At 33.8% G+C, this 16,183-nt stretch overlaps 1 protein-coding gene across 1 annotated transcript; it reads left to right on the top strand.

Moving 5' to 3' along the window:
* Nucleotides 1-1,320: 1,320 nt before the first annotated feature.
* On the top strand, nt 1,321-10,903 carry LOC132754901 (uncharacterized; the record flags this gene model as incomplete). The annotated part of the gene is made up of 5 exons (XM_060745647.1): nt 1,321-1,539; nt 6,747-6,807; nt 7,349-8,592; nt 9,783-9,876; nt 10,740-10,903. Coding segments are annotated over exons 2-5 (1,560 nt in total), but the record flags the coding sequence as incomplete, so codon positions are not given.
* Nucleotides 10,904-16,183: the final 5,280 nt, after the last annotated feature.

Consider the following 16,183-nt stretch of genomic DNA (forward strand, 5'->3'; position numbering starts at 1 on the left):
TATTTCCGTAAAGCTTCGGATTTTTTGTGATCGCCAAAATTAATATTTGTTATCTAGACTTTCTGAAAAATAAAGTAAGGATGTTGACTCTAGGATAGGACATGATTATTTACATCAGTGTGAAACAACAGGTATACCGTGAACAAAATATTTCGAAAATAATGACAACAAACCCGAATTTAGAATAATATGTTTGCTTCAGGTTGATATCTTATTACTTCCCCGTGGTCCAGGCTTTAGAAGCGAGAGGTCTAGGGTTTGAATCCCAGATAAGGCAACCCTCTTCTTTTTTTCTTTTATATTGTTCGAGCCAAATAAACATTGAATTCAATATCAGTGTTGCAATTAGCCTTGGTTTATAATCTCACACCCTTCACCTTACCCAAACAAATTCAGCGCCTTCTGTGCTTTGATTATTATTGCATCTATTTTTAATATTAAATACCTTATTTAACAAGAACAGTATGCTTTTGTTTTAAGATTTTAATCCAGTATTTAATCATATTATTTGAATAATGTTAAATGAATTCTTATATACAACAATGTTAAATATTGGTCTCTTATTGGCAGCGAGTACATGTATAATTTAAGGCACATTATTTCTCAGAAATCCATACTTCTTATTTTTTTTAGAAAAGTTAAACATAGTTCAATAATGTTTTGATAATGGATTAAGAGCATGTCATATGTTTATCTACTTAGAAAGTAGCTCTGAATGTGCAGTAATGTGTCGTAAAGGTAGCAAAATGTAAACAAAGTAGTAGTTTGACTTCCGTACAAAATACTTATTCACTATTATTATATATACTGCCAACATAACAAAATCTGTAAAAGATAGACTTATCTATGTATATGACAAAAGATACCGAAACTGTAAAAAGATACCAAAAATAAAAAAAAAAGTTTTTGAGAAATAAAAAATAACGACAGCATTTCTGAGACATAATGTGCCTTTAAGCAAATATGAGATAAGAAATATCCGAAGCTTTGCATCTGATACCGGTATTCTCCTCTGTTCTCTGTATTCAAATGATGCATTTATATTATTTATATTTCTGGTTCAATATTTCAAAAATCGAAATGCATTTAAAATAAGTCATATATTCAAATCAGAAAACCGGTTTTGCAACTAAAAACCATGTCTTCCTTTTTCTCTCAACGTTTCCTTTTTCTCCCAACAAATAATTGTTTGCTATGTGGGCAAAATTTACATACATGAATTTTTTATAGAGTTTCAGCGTTTATTGTTTCATATTTTGCCATGTTTCATTAAATATTCTATGGAAACTATTCAACAAAATGACTTTACCTTCAGAAATCGATACACATCGGCGGAAACTGTTATCATATATAGACAGTTGCGGATCACTGATTTGGAGACACAATATGGTGCATATTTAATTAAATGACTTTGCCAATCAATTTGATATTTGGGTGTGTTATGATATTGCATGTAGTTGGAAACGGGACGTTGAGAATGGCGGAGTCGAACTAAAGACCGTTGTAATCAACAAGAATTTTGACACGTTCACAACAAAGGTTAGTTATTAAATCATATTGAATTATATATGTATATATTTTTCATTAGCGTTGTTATGTACATTCATCGAATAATCTCTATTAACATTAAATATATCTTTTTTCTCTATTTTTAATCATGGGAAAAATTTGCTTAAGCTTATCCTGAAATGAGTAAAAGGGATATTCAAAGTAAATAAATTATTATTGTTTTCTTGAAACTTTACATTCATTGCTTAGTACTAGTTGGTTCCAAGAAGGGGTTCAAGAGAGTTTCAATAAGCTTATAGCTCCAAACAGTATCGAACTACGATACAAATTACGATACATTTGTATAATCAACATTAAAAATGTAATGATACCGAACGCTATTGCATTCACAAGTCAAACTTGACATTCTTAAATCTAATTAGTGAATCAGTTAAGATAAATCTATATAGATAATAATAGAAGGTAAAAAGAAGTATATTACAAGGCAATTAATTAACTTCAAATTACTGACCTGATATTTAATTTCGTAATTATTGTTTCAGTAATATATCACCATATAGTCGCTTATACATGATATAGATGAGCTTATATCCATTTTTCTGTTGTGAATTTAGTGAATTGTTTTCCCTTGAATGTAATGAAGGTCAAAATATGATACACTGATATTTTTAACCTTTAAAGCTCGCCAAAGTTTGGATTTGCTTTTTACTATGCCGTGAGAACGAATTACTATGTCACGAGCACGACATACTAAGTCGTGCGCACGAGTTTATTTAGTCATGCCCACGAGTTTCAATGTCTTGAGTACGAGTTTCTTTATCATGCGCACGACCTTATACGATTATTCTTTTACGATACAATTTCGTGCGCACGAGATAAATAAAAACATACACACACGTATCAATTAGTTGGTTCGACATATCTCTTTTTACGAAATGTAAATCTATGTCAAAAATAATTTTACAACAAGTAGCTCCCTTGATACAACACCATCTTGTTCCCGCTTTAATGTTGTTTTTTTTCCAATGAATTTTTTCGTATATCGTTAAACAATAACCGTCATATACGAATACGAATAATTTATTTGCATCCAGCATAGCACAATGCTTATAACAAGTCTAAATTGAAACATATACAATGGTTTGGAGATCAAAACATAGATTTCACAGCAAACATAAGATGATTTATGGAATATTATGTTCAATATTCAATAATTAATATGTTTTATTTATATTGCGCTTGCATGCATACGTTTCAAATAAACAGACGCCAACCTATAATATTCTTAATAGTAATCACCGTGCTGTAAGTTGTACGGTTGAAAATGTGTAAACACTTTCAAGTAGTTGTATCATGGTTTGGGGACATTTCTGTTCAAAATTTGTCAGAATTAAGCACACTGAGTTAACTGGGATGCAGGTATTAGTTACCCGCACTCCAGAGCATGCCCATTAATTGGCTCATTTTTTTCTTTGATTTACTAATTTGGCGGCTGAGAAGGGGATAGCGATATATAAATGTCATATCCAGATGCTCGTTCATAGGCTATTGTTTTTCTGGGGTTTCATATGGTGACAACGGGGAACGGGTTGTTATTTTTGCCTATGATACATAAGAGAAAGAACATAAAAACACTCGGCTATGATTTATTACCCGCAAATCTAATAGCCTCGTGTTTTGATACTCTTTCTATTACGTAGAATGTCAAACACGTTTTTATCTGTAATATTATATCTTTGAATATATCTGGCCATAACACCTAAAGCGAAATTTGAATGAACAACGTGTTAAGCCTCGGTACCATATAGGTTGAACCAACGTAAATGATGAGTACAAAATTAATGTCTAAACAACAAAATGCTAATGAGACATTTTGAGAAATTATAACTAAAAACAATACGAGATACTCGATTTACCATTAGGCAATATTTAGTGCGAAGTATTTCAAAACGTAATACCAATAACAATCAAAGCGTTTTTCGTGCACATTTTGCTATATTTATTAAAACTTACATATTTACGACAGTTGCTAGGCCCGATCTTAATATGGATCATCGAAATGTGCATCGGTTAGAAAGATATGTTGGTTTCCGGTGATCGTATGAAGGTCTCAATTTCCGGAAATTAAGCCGTAAGTTTTACAATTTTGAATTAATGTTGTTAAAGGAACTATCATTTAAAAAATGCGAAATGCCTTCTATAGATTCTCGAAAGTTTGTCATTCGGTGAAGTCTTTTTAGGTAAGGTTTTTGTTTCCGTATATTAAATAGTCTATGTGTGTCAAAATCTTACATACCGATGTAGAAAATGACAGGAACCGTAAAGGTGTAAAACATACACACAGACCCTGCCTTAGTAAGCTCTTTATAGAAGATTATTATGGCCATAATTCAAATTGTGATCCATATGTGGATATGTGTTCCATATAAAAAATAAAAATATGCCATAATACTGAACATCTCTTCGTCGCCAAATACAAATTACGTGTAAGTTGTTCATAATTATAGGTCAAGATTTTTTGATTGTATGAACAAATTTCCCGCATCGATATTTTATCAATAGAATCGTTAAAAATGTATATTGTTCATTTTGGATCCTTTTAATTCAGAGAATGAAGTGGTACGGAGAAAAGAGCGTTATTTCAGCGTCAATATCGTCCTCATATGGACGTTAAACCAACATACGTTTACCGGAAACCAGCATATCCCTTTAACCGATGCACATTTTGGTGAGCCGCACGAAGTTTATGTGGTCCAACACCCGTTGCTACGAGCGCAAATAAACAATTAAATACGATGATTTATGGTCCATCCGGAATATATGGAAAAATTAAAAAGCTGTTGAAAATCAATTAAAATGGGTTTCATTAACAAACTGTACTATTTCAAGTTTGAAATATTTATTTCATAGGTTTTCAAATACATCTTTGATTTACGGGAACAGAACCTCACGTTTCCGACCACGGGTTGTGAATATTTTATGGCTACAACAAAAACCAAATACTGGTTGATTATATGCAAAACAGTACGCGCCACTTTTAGGCGGGAATCAAATTTATTAATACAAAACATGAATTCAACGACATTGTCAGTAATAAATCTATTTTATTATGAATAAGAGCTCGTTACAAATTCTATATTCCCCTATTCCCGTTTATTGTGTAAAAAAATGACAACGAAATATGACAGCAAAAAAAAAAAGAAAAAAAAGAGGGAAAGCAGCAGTAAAAGCATAGCAGACTGGCGTTTCCACGGGTTTTACCCGTGTGGCACGGGGGTGCCAGATGAGTCGCGTGCCAAACAACAACGACAATTTAGCGCACTTTATAAATGAACCGCGTTAAAATGACGTCGTTTTAGAATAGGATGACGTCATTTCGCCCTTGTTATTTAAGTTGTAAGTTCATACGCTATTGTAAGAAAATAGTTAGGGATGAAATGACTTTGATTTCCATGAACATATATCATATTGAGGGAAACAATTTTAAATATGAAATAATATGGCAGAATATGCAAGAAAAAATATCTGACATATGTTTGCGGTTCGGATCGGAATATCCGTCCCTCGGGAACCCACCAATGGGTAAGTTTGAGTAAATATCAATGCTTACAGGGATAGGGAAGGGAAAAAATCTTAACTGAAAATTCTGAAACTGAATTAATATTAAGAAACAATTCAAAGTATATATTCGTGATCTAATTGTAAAAAGGAATTAACATCTTGTGAAGAAAAATTGAATATAGATTCATAATCGATAATAAAGTTGTTTTTATTTTATAAAGTTGGATGTAGAAAAAAAATCTTATTTAACATAAGGAAGGCACACTGGTTAGTTTACAAAAAGACATTAAACATCAATGCTTGTGTAGACTACTGCAATTTACCATTAAGTAATGTTATATGAACATCGATGCGTTTGTCAAGTTTAGCCTGCCTTTTGGCTACATTTTGGTAGTGGTGGTGTTCAACCCGCTTCAATCCAGTAAGTCACATTGAATTAACCAGAGCACAGTTCAGCCACCGCATCGTTCCTTGGCAGGCTGTCAAGCAGTTTACCAGTATTAGTTGCCTTCACTTTGCAAGGGCCTGATAACTTTTGTACATGCCAGAGCAGAGGTACAGTGTGAATGACCGTAGAAAGGATTTCGTGATCAATCACAACGATAGTGACCTGCGCCGTCCGGGAATTGAACCCGGTCGCCCAATTTACATGCAGCCCAACGCTGTACCTATTTATATACGCTTAAGAGAAGGATAGTTAAAATGTTTAGATTTGTTGTCTGTGTATTATGATATAAATGTTTATAAATACTGGTGATTTAAATAATGAGAGAATACCAAACTTAGAAGAAATGGGAAAGCGAATCGGGGCATTAATGGAACTGTCGCCTAAAATAGAGAAAAAAAAATCCCTATAGAAATACTTTAAAGGGACTCCACTGAGTTTTTTTTTGACATGATGGGACTGAAAATATTTTTTCCAGATAAATGTACCATTTGATGAAGGTTTAAATCACTAATCTTTGTGCAAAATTTCAGATCATTTGCACACTTCATTTTATAAGAATCGTAATTTAAAATGTAAAAAATGACCCAAAAAGAAAAGCGTTTAAACGCTTTTCACTCAAATCGGGCTAAGAAAAGCCTAAAAATATGATTTTGAATTTATTTCAAAGTATATTTCTGAACTATCTTTGCATATATTTCTGTTTAAAGTGCCCCAGCTCATTTATGTAAGAAATTCATATGTTTTGATTTTAGGCATTTAAACCTCAGTGGAGTCCCATCAAAATTAAAAATGAAGGCTCTGTTGAATTGAGCCTGTACATTGACAATACTGAAAAGTACACGGATATACTGTCCACGCTTCCATAGCACCGGCTTAAGGTAGTTTTACTGTTTGCCTACCCGCCAAAAAAATTCTAACAATGGCCAGTGTCATAGCAAATTGGTTATTTCAAGAACGTTTCTTTTTCGAAATATTCGACATTTAATTATTTACAATTACTTATCCTTTTATCGCTATGTAAAAAATCCGGTTATAAACGGTTAAAATTATTGAAAAATAACGTTCCGGAAATGATCAATTTATTACGATATTGGCCAATGTTAGAAACTATTTGACGGAAAAGCATTACAGTAAAATTAGTTTAAATTACCTTATAAAACAGAAATTGAAACCTATAAGATTTACTCCATACGTATGTTGACAATAATAAAAAATATCTATATTGTAGAAAATGAACGACCTGGTGATGACACCCTTGTTCTTGTTAGCGACAGTTCTCCACCTAACAGGTAATGTTATTTTTTACACCAGTCTTGTATGTTTTGAAGCCTGGAAACGGGACAAAGTTTGGAAGTCCTAGTGGGAGCATATAAGGGGGAAAAACAACTTTATCCCGTTTTCAGTACTAAACTAGAAAGTAAAACTTTAATAGTTTTTTCATTAAATATATCAAGTACTAACGTCAATCTTTGGTTCGCTTCATTATGTTTTGGTGTTCTAACGATTTCTTAGAATAAAACCATATTTTATCTACAGGTCGACAGGATGTTTACAAAAACAAAAACAAAAACCGGTAAGATAAGGGGCATTTTGCAGGTATGCGATAATCTTCCGCCAGATATTTTAACCAACTCCTGCATGTTAACTTGATTTTTTTTTATTTTTTTTAACAGACATCAGACAATAATTTACAGACAGGCAGGCTTACAGACAGACAGACAGACAGACAGACAGACAGACAGACAGACAGACAAACAGGCAAGCAATAACAAACAAAATCGTGTCGATTTTTTTTAATTAAAAATGTAAAAAGTTTACAATTATTTGCAGAATGTATGGTCTACCACACAGCGTTCCTTGGAAGAAATTTTTCAGCACCAATTGAAAATGGAATATATGGGTTTTTACAGTATCAGGATTTATCAGAGAAACCAAATGTAGTTGACGAAGTGAATTGTACATGGACACATGACGGTAAAATGATAAAAGCGTCATCACCGGAATGTAGGGATCTTATTCCTTATGGTTTTCAGCATTTATCGACCGGTGTCAAGGTTGAATCTTCCGAAGAATTTACTCTGCACGTGTATCAAGCCGATTCAAAAGGTTATCCTTCCGATGGGTATCTTGCTATTCCAGACGAGCATCTTGGTACAGAATACTATGTTCCTACTTATTGTTCGTTAGGTGGTCACTGTCAGATTGCTGTGGCAGGTACTACCGACAGCACATCGCTTCAGATTGTCTTTCCCGAGCATATCCCATCAGAGTCTGTCACTTGCAATGGACAAAGTATTACCACTGGGGACCCAGTTTCGTTTCAACTAAACGAAAACGAGGTATTGCATATTGAAAGCAATGAAAGTCAAGTTGATCTATCAGGCACTTACATAACATCTGATAACGTAATAGCAGTGTTTATTGGAGCACGAGATGGTCCAGGTGATGCTTGCATGATTGAGCAAATTCCACCTGTTAACAAATGGGGTACTGAGTTTGTTGTAGCTCCAAATGCCCTCAATGACGCAGGTGACGTCATAAAGATTATAACCCAAAGCCCAGATACAACAATTCACATCCTCAGATATTCCCCATTCACAATTTCTAACGCGGGAGGGTATGTTGAGCTAAGGATTGACTGGGAAATGCACAGTACTATCGTCTCAACAAAGCCAATCCTTGTTGTACAGATTATGTCTCTTGACATCTATAACGACACGTCCATAGTAAAAGGAAAACCTGCCATGGTGCTTGTACCCCATGTTAAGCAATGGACCGACAAAGAAGTTATGTCCGATTGTTTTATAAACGCAAATAACGATAGCATTTTAACTGCAGTTACAGTTGCAGTTGCAGATTTGCCCACAGTTACCTGGGATCCGAATAATACCGGTATGTTTGATATCCCACGAACACGAATTGATGGTAGCGAATATTTTGTGGTAAAATATAAACCCAAGGTAGGCATGACTGAAAGGAAAACGTCAGTACGTGGATTTAACCGTAGTGTTTATGGCTATTGTAAAGGAATGTCGGCAGTCCTTTTAGCAGCGAATTGGTCATGGACCAATGAGGTAATACATTTTTATTTTCTTCGTATAATGGTACAATATGGAACTGCTATGACGGCTAATTTACGCCATGTCGTATTTTCGCTTCTTTGCCTCTAAATGCGAAAACACGAAGGGGCGACAAAGCTGGACTCTGTCCTCTCTTCGTGTTTCCGCTTTTGTTTTGGGTTTGCAATGCAAAATAGCGAAAATACGACAGAAAAGGGCGAAAATGAGACACTTAAAATCTGTCGTATATATTCGCATTCCATAATCTGTGGTATTTTTGCTTTTTATTTTACAACGCGGAATGTGTATTTGTATTTTAGTATTTGAACGAGAAAAACAGAAAACACGACGTATGAAATGCAAATAGACGACAGACTTTACGTGTCGTATTGTCGCCCTTCTTCTGTCGTATTTTTGCTTTTTCGCTTCGAAAATCCGAAAATGCGAAAAGACAAAAAGCCGACAAAGTTCATTCGTGTTTTCGCATTTCGCATTTTGGAGGCAAAGGAGAGAAAACGCGAGATGGCGTAAATCAGCCACCATTAAGAGTAGAAATCTTGTTTTGAATAAAACCCGTTTCGATTGCGGGGGAGTCATTGTTTTCATCCTGAACATAGTAAACTTTTCTTTTTTTCCAACATGGGTAAGACCCGTTGTATATTTTGCTATATATCTTTTTTTATAAAATGAAGGTAAAGAAGCATAATAATTGCAGCAAAATTGCCGGGTCACAAAATACTGTTTGTAAATTATATGTTGACATAGGATACCGGGACAAATAATGTTTTAATCTTCTGCATGCTTAAATGATGCGTGTTGTTTTTGTGTGTCGTTATCTAGTCTTTGATAGCTCACTTATAGTATCATTAAATATACTTATAAACGCATATCTGTAAAAAAATAAATATTATACATACATGCATTTATACTAAATGAGTATCGAGAAGTTGGCACTGACATCGAAAAGTGTTTACTAGAATTAAGAATAAAGAAATTTATAGTTAAACTTATATGTTTTTATTGCTTTCTTTGGTTGGCTTTTACATCGCACAACACTGTAAAGATCATATTTTTTCAGCTTGACTCGTGGAGATAGACCTTAGGTGGCCTTCCTTGTAATACTTCAGGCACTATTAAAGTAATATAAGCCTTATGATGTTTTCAACGGTAACGTTTCAAATAAATGTGTGTATGTGTGTTTTCAGGAATGTTTTCGAACTCGTCCGATGCCAGGAGACGGAGTGGATAATGACTGTGATGGTAGAGTGGATGAGGACAACTGTACAAAGGACGATTTATGTAAGCGTTATTGTTTATAGGTTGTATGAATCTATCCTTTTTTTATTGCCGGCCGATGTAAAAAGATTCTAGATTTTTGTATTATTATGTTTATACAATACACACAGCAACTGTACTCAGCAAATACACTCACTCACTCACTCACTCACAAACTTCACTCACTCACTCACTCACTCACTCACTCACTCACTCACTCACTCACTCACTCACTCACTCACTCACTCACTCACTCACTCACTCACTCACTCACTCACTCACTCACTCACTCACTCACTCACTCACTCACTCACTCACTCACTCACTCACTCACTCACTCACTCACTCACTCACTCACTCACTCACTCACTCACTCACTCACTCACTCACTCACTCACTCACTCACTCACTCACTCACTCACTCACTCACTCACTCACTCACTCACTCACTCACTCACTCACACACTCACTCACTCACTCACTCACTCACCAACTCACTCACCAACTCACTCACTCAACTAATCACTCACTCACTCACTCACTCAACTAATCACTCACTCACTCACTCACTCACCAACTCACTCACTCACTCACTCACTCACTCACTCACTCACCAACTCACTCACTCACTCAACTAATCACTCACTCACTCACTCACTTACTCACTCACTCACTCACTCACTCACTCACTCACTCACTCTAACTCACTCATTCACTCACTCACTCGCTCACAATGACTTTTTTCAAAACCGCTTTGATAAATAGAACGTTTAGTCATGGCTTTAACCAAGTCACATATGAAACTTAAGTAAGTCTGAGTGGACAGCTTAAGAAATGAGAATCATTAAATTTCGCATCCATAAAATTTATTTATTTTTTAACTTCAGTTGTCAATTTTCATTCAACACCAAACCGGACAACAGGGGAGATTTATTCCAAAACGTTGAATGTGATTGGTGCTTCACCAATTCATTTTAGTGTGACAACTTGTGGTGTTGCTGCGGTCGCGTTTAAGGTAGCCAATGACCAAAGGAAATTGTTTACGGCACATGTAAGTATTTATTACATTCTTAAGTTAAAGGGACACCACTAATGTTTGTTTTCAGATGACAGGGCTCGAAATAATTGTTCAAGATTAATGTTCTATTTGATGTAGGTTTAGACCAATAACTTGTATGTAAAATTTTACATCATTTACTGACTCCATTTTTTCCAGAATTGTGAAAATTGACACAAAATTGAAAGGTCACTCAAACAGGGCTAAAATTAGCACAAAAATACGATTTGATATTTACTATATAGGTCTTAATTATCTCTGTTTTATGTGTCCCTTGGTTTAATATTCTGTCCCGTGTGTCCCCAACTGATCTACGTGAGAAATTCAAATTTTAAGTGTTTGTTTTGTTGTTGTTGTTGTAAAAGCTTTAAGCTGGTGCTGTGGTAATAGATTTGGTTTTTTCCCACCTGTTTGTCACGTTTGATATAAAAAGGCCTTTTGGAAGTAATTGTACATGATTATGTTATTTTAATTAGGCAGTATTTTTTTTTTCTGAAACAAAAAGAAAATAATGGAGTGTGCGACAGAAAGAATAAAAAAGTTCAATGTCACGTGATCACCATTATTTATAGCTGTTATTTTTGCTGTTATGAACTCATTGACATATGTGTCTATAACTAAGATAACATATGTCAAATAAAGCACATTGGTATCCCGACATAACTTTATATTTGAAAATGATTTAAAATATTTTTTCAGTATAATTGTGTTTATTCCCGATCACTGTCAAATAGTAATAACAATGCACGTTTGTTAGACAATATTTACTTCATCCTTGACCTTTATGTAAAATACGATATGTGTAAATTACAATAACTTTTTTTATGTTCTAAATAACTAACTTTCATAGCACACTAAAGTACCTTTGTTAATTACTTTTAGTTTAATCTGATTAAAGTTAGACCCATATTTTATACTATCTTTCAGATAACAGTACATTTTGTCATAGTATTGAGTTGTCAAGGTTTTATAAGACTTTTATGTAGATTAACAGCTTAGCAAGGTTATTTTAGCTTTTAACTGTTGGTACCATCTTATTTCCTACAAAACTTCTACAAATAACAACTAAAATACTCGAATGCAATATGCGAGAACGCTTGTATTTAGGGACAGTATACAAGATGACATAATAAACGTGCAAATATAGCATAAAGCAATAAATATTGTAATTGGTTAATAAATTTAATCTCTGTCATATAAATGTTATGCAAATCGTGGTCGACTCGTCCAGGAAAAACCAAAAACAAAAATCCCTTTTAAAGTTTTTTAATTGATTTCAGTGTTATTTAAAGGAACATATTTTTGGAAACCTGTGCCCATGTGCCATCACAGGAAAGTGACTGTCAAATACCACAGAATGTTGGGGCTCATCCTTGCAAAACATTTAATATTTATACAAAACGATGTAAAATGTCTACACTAGGTTTGCGTTAAAATTTAAACAATACATTTTATTAAGGCAAAACTTTTACACTTTTAAAATTGTACTTACCACTTAATAATTTTGGCATTGAATTTGAATGTGTGAGTGTCCCTAAGAGTTGCTCGCTAGAAACTGATTTTCGAATATGAAAACCCCGATTTAATACTGCTCGAATCATTCGAGCGAACAATGAATGTACATAAACCGGTTTTGTATTAAAAACGCTAGTACAAAGGAACTCATCTATGCGTTGTAATGATGAGTACCAAATAATATTTAGATAATGTATCAAATACAAGTTAAATCAGCATGAAAAGAGAGGTAACTCTTCAGTACATATAGGCAAACTCCTCACAGTGATTACCTCCCTTGGCAGAATTGTAATCACTGCCTTCAAAGACGTCACATGATGATGAAAGTCACATGACGTAACGTCGGAATTCAAAAGTAAATATCGACCGTTACATAGAAAATCTAACGTCATTTTTCTCTTTCTGTTTTATTTTTAACATTTAGTGCCTATGTTCGATATAGTTTATCAAAAAATTATCAAAAGTATACAAAATAACGAAAAATAAATTCAAAAGCTAAAAATATTGTCTCGGTAGAAAATATTCTCATAATTTTTAAAATTATTTCGAAATATTCATATTATTTATTTATTCATTCATAAACATTGTTAAATAAATGGAAAAAAAACTTATCTGATAGATAAAAGCAGTAGATAAAACAATTTTTGAAAAAAATATAGTATATCAGAAATTCTGATATATCGGACCTTTGGTGCCGAAGAATTAAGGGGAGATCACTGCGTGGAGATTGACATATTGGAAGTATTTGCAATATGGGCTGAGAAGTTGTCTCCCCTATAACTATGCATCAGTCTCTTATAAAATAATTCTTATCAGAATGACCATACAGGCAATTTTATGAGTTTATGTTTTAAAATTTGATGAGACTTTAATAAAGATTATATATAACAAGTGGAAATTATATTGATAGTTGTATGTAAATATACTGCGTTAATGTTGTTACAGTAGTTTTTTGTCTGTTTGTGTGTTTGTTTGCTGTCGTTTGTTGTTGTTGTTTTTTCTTTGTTTTTTTTTTGGGGGGGGGGGGGTCAAATATTTGTTTTGCACACTTATACAATAATCGTTTTTTTTTTTGTTGCCGAGTAAAAAACCACCTCTGACTCGGCTTTATGCGATTATCAGGGGCATATTAAATGCATTCAAAATTGAGCTCTTATATTAAGTATTTAATGTAAAAAATATTGAATAACCCTCTATTGCATACAAAAAACCCTTACAACAAGAATGTCATGAAATAATGTATAAAGATATGTTTACTGAAACTATAGAAAAACAAAATATTGCCAGCTGAATGCTTTTTAAAAGATACCAAATGTGTTGACAATTTACATGTATAAATACTTTAAGTTAAAATGTAATGATATGTATTCCCACTACACCTGTGTACACGCTTTCTTTAATGGAACATTAAGCCTCATATAGGCATTGATTGCAAAATAATTTTTAAAAAATGTCTTTAAGGTAGCAAACCAAAATGGTATTTTGGAAAAGAAAACACATTAGGTCTCGCTCGCTCAAGAGAGGCCAAATTCTGAAGTCTTACTTTCAGAAGATTTGAAACTGATGTAAAGAAGTAATTGCTCATCAGAGCACCGCTCTGTGCAAGTTTTATTGTCCTTCACTTGTTAACTGACAAAACAAATAAAAAAATAAGTAACAAATATCAGTAAAAATAAATATTTACATGAATAAAAATATCTAAATAAAAAATATAAATAAAATATCAATTATTCTATCACTCCACGTGATTTTGTCACTATAGACAAAGAAGGAAAAAAACCGGTGTTAAACTGCCAATAAACACTGGTTAGGGACTACTTGTATCACTGTTGTACAGCGTCCACCGGATATAGCCCCAAAAAACACCGAAAACGAAAGTAGAAAGCTGCACACCGAGTACACCCAAGGTAATGTTTTAACTTATTTCTTCATCATAACTTCATCGATTTTTCCAAACTAAACAATATTGTGAAGCTAAATATGTCTAGTTTTAAAGCAGTGTTTGCTTTTCTCTGCAAATTCAATACTTTTTGTTAAATTGGTGATAAATTGTAGCGTATTTGTTGACAATTGCGAACAATGTTGATATTTACCACTAAATCAAGCCCAAAACGCATTTGCTGTATCAATTTCGCCGTTGATACAAACTATAGTCATTCCTCTACTTATATTTGAGTTTTCACCCTTCAACCCGAGCTGCTTTTAACAAAATTTGCGAAAAACGGCATTGTCTTGTGTACAGAGTCTAGCACGGATGTGTACGGGGTGTAGATTGAAAAAGTGTTAGCGAGTGTACGGGGTGTAGTAGGTAAACAAATGTCATTTTCTGCAAATAAATTCAGAACCAGAGCATATACACATACGCTGATGAAGAAAACGATCAATGTCGGGAGCAAGGATTGTGAGGTGAATGATTTTAATTTTATAAGGATAAAAATGTTTATGCATTGTGAACACAACTTGATCTAAACTTGTCATATTGGTTTATTAGTTTACCGGTCTTAAGACTTCATTGAAAAACAATAATATGTTAATAAGCTTTGGTTTAAATGTCCGCCTTGATTAGTTAGGTTAATCATCTGATTTATCTTTTGGGCAATACTGGCTATAAAATCTTTCATATTTTTTTTGCTGTCAAACTCGGGTGACCTCACTTGTAATATACGATATTAATTTAATAAATACAATGCTGCCGCTTATTGCTGCTGCTTTTCAGAAAATGATAATAATTACTATTCAATGATGATGGACGATGATGATAATGATAGTATTTTAGTTTTCAGTTCTTCAACAAATGCCATACCAATGAACAGCTAGAGTGTGCAGAGATATATGAAACATTTAAAGAGTCTAATCGGCATATTATAGAATATCTTCCAATTTGGAAATTCGACATAGAGTAGTTAAAGAAGTGAATTCATCTGATGTTTCTTCCACAAATGCTGACATGCATTGGACTTATCTCAAGGAAGATGACATTTTTTGCAGAGTTAGCACAGATTCCTACCAGTGGATGACAGTGGTCAGCTAGAAGAATATGTACCATACAACAAATTGTAGCAGAGAAACGGTATCTCAAGTCTAAGTCGACAGGCGGCTAAAACTGTTTTATAAAAAAGACTTGTTGTGGCGCCGTTATATGTCGCAACGCCGCTAAATGTCGCACTTGCCGCTATTTAAATGTCGCACCATCGACGCTTAATTTCGCCAACCGCCGCTAAATGTCGCAAAAAACCAATTTGTCACGTTAAATGTCCAATGTTAACGTTAAAATGTCGCACGAATTTTTTTCCCTTACCGTTAAATTGTCGCAAAACACTCTACCGTTAAATGTCAGCAAGATTAATTTTATGTTGAACTCAAGTTTTATTGTTTATTCATATTAATTAAATTCTGCCTACTCAATTTGAAAGCGAGTGAATTTATTATATATGGATTTGCGCTACAATTTAGGCGGCGATAATACTCATCTTGTAAATAAATGTATATTGTTTGCGTTTATTTTTAGCTGATCTTATGCAAGTACATATTGATAATTATACAATTGTCTAGTTTTTGTATGAAAACTGCAAAATTGGAATTTTTCTGTAAATAATTCAAGTACAATTGTGTCTGTAAAATGGCAGAAAGAGACAGGCTGTCCGAGGGCAGTCTGATGGCCTAGTTGACTGAGGGAGGCAAAATTGTCTCGCTTTCGGAAGAGGGAAACCCAAATTTTTGACACCTGGACCTTAAAAGTTTGCCCAACCCCTGTAAGCC

Source organism: Ruditapes philippinarum, unplaced genomic scaffold (genome assembly GCF_026571515.1).
Source record: "Ruditapes philippinarum isolate M1 unplaced genomic scaffold, ASM2657151v2 ctg9713_1_1_1_1, whole genome shotgun sequence".
NCBI classification, from domain to species: Eukaryota; Metazoa; Mollusca; class Bivalvia; order Venerida; family Veneridae; genus Ruditapes; species Ruditapes philippinarum.